Below are 9,127 nucleotides of genomic sequence, written 5' to 3'. Positions count from 1 at the left end.
TGTCAGAATCGCGATTCTGTTACACGATTCTATGACTTTACGATCCAAAGTAACCCTTATGATTTTACGATTTTAGTTCATAGAATCTGTGTTTCTACGATCCTGATAGTGAAGATTCTACGATTTGCGATCCTACCGTCGGAGCTCCGATCCGATTCAAAATCGCGATTCTGACAACCTTGACTGGGCGGTTGGCCTGGTCATTGGCTGGTAAAAATACTCTTCAGACGGGCACCTCAAACCGGTCTCAAACGCTCGGGCTGACCATCAGCCATCATATCCAGCCCAAATCTTAGGCGGATATGGGGAGGCCCGGGCGCGACCGGGCGTGTCCGCCACGTCCGACCTAACAACGCAACCTCACCACAAAGTGCGACCCCCACCCCGATCCACCTGATTCTAGTTGCTTCTCTCCTCTCTTCTCCCTCCTCCACATCGGCAGTCTCCTAGCTCCACCGCCACCCTTGCGCTCTGCTGCCATTTTGAGCCTCGGCGTCGCAAGTATAGGCACAACACTCCTCCCATTCGTGTTCTTCGCCGCAGACATCATTGCCGGTCCGGATTCCACTGCGGTACGTCCAGCATCTTTTAGACTGCACCTTGCCCTCTTTGTGTTTGACACATTACTGGACCAGGTTTTTTGTGATTTTTTCTAAGGCAAGACAATGGATTCTTATGGTTCGTCGAACAAGGAGTATGGGCCCATGGAGCTTGATGAACAAAATGAGTTCTTCGATCCGTCAGATTCAGATGAGGAAGTCGAAATGATCATGCTCATGAGAATCCAACTAGAAATGGATTGGGATGTGGAGCATATTCTCAACTTCAAGGGCTCGATCAAAGGGAGAAGAGTTATTAACCAGGATAGGGTCTCAGGAGCATGACAGTTGTACAAGGACCACTTTGCTCCGGACCCAACTTTCCATGATGATCCATGGTTTCATCGCCGTTTCCGTATGCACAAACATTGTTTTTGCACGTTGTGTAGGGAGGAACATGATAACACCTTCAAGCTCACTATGGATTGTTGCGGCCAACTTTCATTCTTTGCTAAGCAGAAATGCATGGCTGCTCTGAGGATGCTTGCACTTGGTACTGTCATCGATGCCGTTGGAGGGATGGTGCATATGGGGTAGAGTGCCTCAAGGCCACTGTGAAGTTTGCTTGCATCATGGTGCAGGTGTTTGGAGCATAGTGTATCTGAGAGAACCAACTATACAACACACAGAAAAGTTGCTGGCTATTGAAGATGCAAGGGGATTTCCACGTATGCTTGGTTCAATTGATTGCATGCATTAGCAATGGTTGAACTTCCCCAAAGGTTTGCTCTCGGAATGTAACAAGGTCACACCAAAGAGTTCGCCATCATACTGGAAGCAGTAGCATCACATCACTTATGGAGTTGGCATGCTTTCTTTGGGATGCTGATTCTCACAACCAGGGTTGTCTCTAGAAATTCGGGGCTCCGGGGCGAAAATCAAAATTGGGCCCAAAATTTTAAAAATGTCATATAACAAAAGAACTAATTTACCTAAAGCATACTTTCACTTTATTATCTAATTCCAAGTATGTTTTACTTTGCACAATATTTAGACATATATGAAATACTAATGCTAAAATATAACAAAAGGGCACTAAAGTAACCTCATGTTCTATTGAAAAGGAGAATCCTTCAATCATATCTTCGGCGCCAATATTGGCACCATCACCTTCATCTACAATATTAGCACCAACATCTTCATTCACACTGTCCATCATCAATGTTATCATTGGGAGTTTCATTTTAAGAATTTAATGAAGATTCTTTCATAACGAATCTTTCAAGGGCACCCCTATGAGATTGAACTTGTGCTTCTAATTTTTGCTTCTTCTTACACTTTTCGCAATCTAAATCATACTTTCTAGTTCTTGAAAACATTACGAGGATCGAGAAATTTTCATCATCCTGTTTTTGTAAACCAAAGAAACTTACTGATTAATTGTTCAAACATGACATTGCCTAATTTAGTGTGAATAAAGATATCATAACAAGTAAAACTGATCAGGAACAAACTTAATTTCGGCCTACACCTAATCTAACACCATGGATAGATAAATTCGTTACCTACCTAGCCCAAGAGACACATAACTTTGTCCTACTCGACTACTCCTAACCTAGGTCAGTAAGATAAAACTTAATCTGTACCAATATATATATATATCTATATCTATACCAATATAAAAAGACACAAAGGGGCAGATCCAATTAATCTCGGTCATCAAATCATGTCAACCCAACGACCTAGACTGCTTCAATGTCGAGCGCTCAACACGTTTAGCGTCCAGTTAATTTCATACCAAGTATAGTGCTAATCATATAATAACACGTAAATAATATCCTACTTAATATCCGCATGCACTTAATATATTTCTAAATTGACGTGCATCGTACGTACACATTAACTAGTCAATTACTAGTGATAGAGAACAGAGACAAAATTATGTAGACGACATGACAATACCCAGTTGACTAGCAACGGAGGGTAGAGGCAGACGGGCGATCGTCGATAGCGGTAGGAGGCGGCATCCTGGGCGTTGGCGGAAGGCAGCGCCGCAGCAGACGAGATTGGCGGAAGCCAGGCGGCATGTTAGCCATTAATGGAACGGTCAGGCTGATCGATACATACATGTACTTATTAGCAGGCCACGTGGGCTGGCGTTGCTGCAGGTACGTTTACTTAGGCCTTCCTTGCTGCCAAAATTTTGGGGGCCCTGTGTGGTCGCCCACCTCGGCCTCTCTCATGGATGGGTCTACTCACAACGACATTAACGTGCTTTAATAATCTCTGTATTCAGGAGACTTTGTAATTGGGAATCACTGTAGTAGAACTACACTGCCAACGGCCATGACTAAAACATGGGGTACTGTGATATCCATCCTTAGTGGGCAACGTTTATGAAGACCATATCTGAACCTCAAGGCAACAAGCAAATAAAAACAATGCAGGAAGCAACTAGGAAAGATGTGGAGAGGGCTTTCAGAGTGCTTCAAGCTCATTGGGAAATTGTTCATGAAACTGCAATGATGTGAAATTCAGAGTCTTTGTGACAGCTGATGACATGTCGTATCATTTTGCACAGTACCATTGTCGAGGACGAGTGTGATAGGGTTGCTCAAACGAATGATTTTGAAGCGCTTGTAGAACAAGTCTACATACCAAAAGATCAAGATACAAAGCCCATGAACTTTCTGCAGATGCGTCAGAATCTTCGAGACCATCAAGTGCACACGTAGCTGCTCAGTGATCTTGTGGAGTATATGTGGACCCACAATGAAAACCAAAAGGCTAATGTTGAGTTGTGCATTTAGAATAAATTTTGTGTTCGAACAATGTATTTTCGCTACTAACATTTCTTGTTTACGTGCGACGTTAACATGTACGATGGACGTGCATGAATTTACATGAAGTCGAGGTGTGTGGCTGCCAGACCCTACCTATGAGGGGCTGTCCGACTCTGTCCGCGGGCGTGCCAGGCACGTCGGGGGACATATAGGGGCCTTGATTTGGCAAGTCCGGCTGCACATGCTCTAATCCTCTTTTTGTAAAAAGAAATGCAAACTTTGTTAACCTCCAACGCTCACAACTTTGTGATCTCAAACAGGAGGTAAACCATGTCAGCTAGTCTCTCTCGAAGGGTGGAAAGGAAAAGACCGCAGTTTAGGGACGGGATGGCGGAGCTGCGCAAAACGTGTGACCGATGATTCCTACGAGACGGTCGGGAAAAAAATTAACCAAATGCATTCACGCGCGACGCATGAGAAGAGCAAATGAAGCATGGAGGCACGTACGTTCTGCGGTTAAACCGCCGGACGTACGCGCGCCGGCCAACTGGTTCAGTTCGTACTGCCCCGTGCACTCCATCTGCGTGCATGACGACGACGTACGATGCCCGCGAAGAACATGTACGCGCGCCCTGTATATATACAATACCACCTTTGTTCTGCAGAGCCATCGGCGCTCCATCGATCTCCGTCTCCACACACGTACGTTTCACCGGGGAACCATCTATGGTCACCATGGCGGCGGCCAAGCTCGCCGCCCTCCTGGCCATGGCGGCGCTCTTCGCCGTGGCGGGGGCAGCGAATCCCCAGGAAGCCCACTGCTGGCAGTGCTACTACTCCTGCATGCAGCAGAAGTGCGGCGGCTACCGCAACCCCGCCGCCCACACAGCCGTGAACGACGGTGCGGCGGCCGCCTCCGTCCCAGTCAACTCCACCGACGGCATTGCGGCCGTCATGCACCCCACCGACGGTGGTGCGGCCGCCCACGTCGCCGGCGGGTACGAGAGCTACTGCAAGTGCAACAAGGCGTGCATCGTGGACTGCTACAAGGCCCTGCCGCCGGTGTGCTACCAGATGTGCGTCTCCGAGACCTGCTCCAAGCTGCCACCATGTACGTAACCTAGCTATACACCGCCGTCCAAATTGTGCTTCTCAACTACTTACCCGTGTGTGAGCTATCATCTGCCATTTGATTGATTTTTGCAGGTAAGCAGGCGGAATGCTACAAAGCATGCGGGGACAAATGCTACCACAAGCAGCCCAGCCCGGGCCCGAAGCCGCCAAGCCCGAAGCCCACTCCGCCAAAGCCCGCACCTCCGAGCCACGGCGGTTCACCGAAGCCCACGCCGCCAAAGCCCGCACCTCCGAACCACGGTGGTTCACCGAAGCCCAAGCCGCCGAAGCCCGCACCTCCGAACCACGGTGGTTCACCGAAGCCCAAGCCGCCGAAGCCCGCACCTCCGAACCACGGCGGTTCACCGAAGTGGCCGTGCCCTCCTCATGCGCCCAAGCCCAAGCCCAAGCCCAAGCCGTGTCCGCCGAAGCCCAAGCCCAAGCCGCCATGCCCGTGCCCGCCAGCGGCCGATGTATCCGCGTCGACCAACAACAGCAACAACTGATGGGTGTACACTCATCAAGCGCAGCTCGTGATTATGGTTGTTCTACGAGGTTGCTCTATAGATAAAGAAGTAATCCTTCCCCGCAAAAAAGAAAGAAAGATAAGAAGTAATCCATCGGCTCTAAACTAAGCTGGGTATACTATAGATCATGTGTACTGAATGTCCGATCTATGTATGTACGTATTGTGTAATGAGAATGATGTGAGAATATATTAATCTCCAATATATACGTTGAGCTTAGTTTGTTTATTTGTTTATGTCTATTTATTGTTTTTAGCGAATATCAAATTCAGATTACGTATTCATTTCCTGCTTACACGCATGGTGATTGGTGCATTGTTCAAAAAATCACAAGAAAGAGGGAAAGTATATGAATTGTCCAGATGTACCAAAGGGCAATGCAGAACAACCAAATGCTCCGCACAGCGGGTAGCCAAGGGCCACACTGCGCGATGAAAAAGTTGTTTGTTATACACTAGTAGAAAAGGGGGCAATGGTCCAGGCCGGGTCAGCCCATTAGTCCCGGTTCAATCCAGAACCGGGACCAATGAGGGCATTGGACCCAGTTCGTGAGCCCCGGGGGCCGGTCGGGCCACGTGGGCCATTGGTCCCGGTTCGACTGGACCTATTGGTCCCGGTTGGTGGGACGAACCGGGACCAATGGGCCTCGCTCCTGGCCCACCACTATTGGTCCCGGTTGGAGGCATGAACCGGGACCAAAGGCTGCCCTTTAGTCCCGGTTCGTGGCACGAACCGGGACCAATTAGTTGCCTATATATACCCCTCGCCCGCAAACAGAGCACTCCCAGTGCTTTGTTTTTCGTGGCCGACGAGGGGAGAGCTTTGTGGTGCTCTAGCTCACCTCCTATGCACACGAGGTGTTCGATGGAATGCCCGAGCCACACTACTTAAGCTTTCTCCTCTCCAAGCTCGACCTCCAAGCTCCATTTTCCTCAATATTTGTCTAGGTTTAGCGGTCCGTCACGTCCCGTCCCCGTCTTCACCGTCGTTGATCGTTCGCGCCGATCTCGTCGCCGGCACCACCGTGGTGAGCCACTTGTTCTTATCTTCTTTCTGAAAGGGAAAAAAATCTTACTTGTATGTTTATATAGATACTTGTATAATTTTCTTACTTTTATTATTGCATCTTATATACTGCGATGGTTTTGGTATCCGTTCCCGTCGGCCCTCGTCATGTCTATGATTCGGATGTGCTATATATTATCTTTTCATAACTATTGGTTCATTTATTGTTTATGAAAATTATGCCGACCAACGTGACATAGATTTTATTTATCTAGGAGGTTGTTGAACCGGAAATTCCAACCGACCCTATTGTCGAGAGGTTAAATTTAGTTGAAGAAGAAAACAATTTGTTGAAGGAAAAATTAGAAAAATTCAGGAGGAGAAGATGATATTGGAGTTGCATGTTGCGGATGTCGTCGATGGTCACAAGATCAAGATGGATGCAATGCGCTTGAAGATTAGAAAGATTAGAAAATATGCCATTCATACCGAGGCTTGGTATCATTATGCCGTTGGATCAGTTGTTACATTGGTTGCGATTATGATCGCATTTGTTTTCGTATTGAAATGTTTTACATAGTTTCAGTGTATGGTTTAATTAATTTAGATGCTCTGCAGAGCTTTATGTTGTTAGATGAGAACTATGTATGTACTTTGGTTTTAATGTGATGATGAACTTCTATTAATTTGATCACTTAATTATATATTCATGATGTTCTGTAATGATTTTTAACACACTTAATTATATATAATGCACGCAGATGAACCGGCAATGGATGTACGGTTCAAGACACACCTCCGAGTACATTAAGGGCGTGCATGATTTTCTCAAAGTGGCTGAGGCAAACAAGCAGAATGGTTTTATGTGTTGTCCATGCCCTATATGTGGGAATACGAAGTCTTACTCTGACCGGAAAATCCTCCACACCCACCTGCTTTATAAGGGTTTCATGCCACACTATAATGTTTGGACGAGGCACGAAGAAATAGGGGTTATGATGGAAGACGGCGACGAAGAAGAGTACGATGACAACTATGTGCCCCCTGAATACGGTGATGCTACTGAACATCAAGAGGAACCAGACGATGTGCACGATGATGTTGCAACAGGCGAAGTTGCTGAAGATCAAGAGGAACCAGACGATGTGCCCAATGATGATGATCTCCGCCGGGTCATTGTCGATGCAAGGACGCAATGCGAAAGTCAAAATGAGAAGCTGAAGTTCAATCGCATGTTAGAGGACCACAAAAAAGGGTTGTACCCCAATTGCGAAGATGGCAACACAAAGCTCGGTACCGTACTGGAATTGCTGCAGTGGAAGGCAGAGAATGCTGTGCCTGACAAAGGATTTGACAAGCTACTAAAAATATTGAAGAAGAATCTTCCAAAGGATAACGAATTGCCCGACAGTACATACGCAGCAAAGAAGGTCGTATGCCCTCTAGGATTGAAGGTGCAGAAGATACATGCATGCCCTAATGACTGCATCCTCTTCCGCGGTGCGTACAAGGATCTGAACGCATGCCCGGTATGCAGTGCATTACGGTATAAGATCAGACGAGATGACCCTGGTGATGTTGACGACAAGTCCCCCAGGAAGAGGGTTCCTGCGAAGGTGATGTGGTATGCTCCTATAATACCACGGTTGAAACGTCTGTTCAGAAACGGAGAGCATGCCAAGTTGATGCGATGGCACAGTGAGGACCGTAAGGAAGACGGGAAGTTGAGAGCACCCGCTGACGGGTCGCAGTGGAGAAAAATCGAGAGAAAGTACTGGGATGAGTTTGCAAGTGACCCAAGGAACGTATGGTTTGCTTTAAGCGCGGATGACATTAATCCTTTCGGGGAGCAGAGCAGCAATCATAGCACCTGGCCCGTGACTCTATGTATGTATAACCTTCCTTCTTGGATGTGCATGAAGCGGAAGTTCATTATGATGTCAGTTCTCATCCAAGGCCCTAAGCAACCCGGCAACGACATTGATGTGTACCTAAGGCCATTAGTTGAAGAACTTTTACAGTTGTGGAATGGAAACGGTGTACGTACGTGGGATGAGCACAAACAGGAGGAATTTAACCTAAAGGCGTTGTTGGTCGTGACCATCAAAGATTGGCCCGCTCTTAGTAACCTTTCCGGACAGACAAACAAGGGATACCATGCATGCACGCACTGTTTACTTGACACTGATAGTATATACCTGTCAAGCTGCAGGAAGAATGTGTACCTGGGCCATCGTCGATTTCTTCCGACCAACCATCAATGTCGAAAGAAAGGCAAGCATTTCAAAGGCGAGGCAGATCACCGGAAGAAGCCCGCCATGCGTACCGGTGATCACGTACTTGCTATGGTAAATGATTTACACGTAATCTTTGGAAAGGGTCCTGGCAGACTAGCTGTTCCGAGTGACGCTGGGGGACACGCACCCATGTGGAAGGAAAAATCTATATTTTGGGACCTACCCTACTGGAAAGACCTAGAGGTCCGCTCTTCGATCGACGTGATGCACGTGATGAAGAACCTTTGCGTGAACCTGCTAGGCTTCTTGGGCGTGTATGGGAAGACAAAATATACAGCTGAGGCACGGGAGGACCTACAACGTTTGCACGAAAAAGACGGCATGCCTCCAAAGCAGTATGAAGGTCCTGCCAGCTATGCTCTTACCAAAGAAGAGAAGGAAATCTTCTTTGAAGGCCTGCTTAGTATGAAGGTCCCGACTGGCTTCTCGTCGAATATAAAAGAAATAATAAATATGGCAGAGAAAAAGTTTCAGAACCTAAAGTCTCATGACTGCCACGTGATTATGACGCAACTGCTTCCGGTTGCATTGAGGGGGCTTCTACCGGAAAACGTCCGATTAGCCATTGTGAAGCTATGTGCATTCCTCAATGCAATCTCTCAGAAGGTGATCGATCCAGAAATCATACCAAGGCTAAGGAGTGATGTGGTGCAATGTCTTGTCAGTTTCGAGCTGGTGTTCCCACCATCCTTCTTCAATATCATGACACACGTCCTAGTTCATCTAGTTGACGAGATTGTCATTCTGGGCCCCGTATTTCTACACAATATGTACCCCTTTGAGAGTTTCATGGGAGTCCTAAAGAAATATGTTCGTAACCGCGCTAGGCCAGAAGGAAGCATCTCTATGGGCCATCAAACAGA

General features: G+C 47.2%; 1 protein-coding gene across 1 annotated transcript; it reads left to right on the top strand.

Annotated features, from left to right (window-relative positions):
* Nucleotides 1-3,903: 3,903 nt before the first annotated feature.
* Nucleotides 3,904-5,190, top strand: LOC119282625 (sporozoite surface protein 2-like). The gene is made up of 2 exons (XM_037562790.1): nt 3,904-4,433; nt 4,529-5,190. Exons 1-2 carry the CDS (start codon nt 3,911-3,913, stop codon nt 4,939-4,941), a joined length of 936 nt encoding a protein of 311 aa, XP_037418687.1. The 5' UTR covers nt 3,904-3,910; the 3' UTR covers nt 4,942-5,190.
* Nucleotides 5,191-9,127: the final 3,937 nt, after the last annotated feature.

Source organism: Triticum dicoccoides, chromosome 3B, assembly GCF_002162155.2.
Source record: "Triticum dicoccoides isolate Atlit2015 ecotype Zavitan chromosome 3B, WEW_v2.0, whole genome shotgun sequence".
NCBI classification, from domain to species: domain Eukaryota; kingdom Viridiplantae; phylum Streptophyta; class Magnoliopsida; order Poales; family Poaceae; genus Triticum; species Triticum dicoccoides.
The sequence above is the reverse complement of the archived record's forward strand: the minus strand, read 5'-3'. Positions and strand labels throughout refer to the sequence as shown.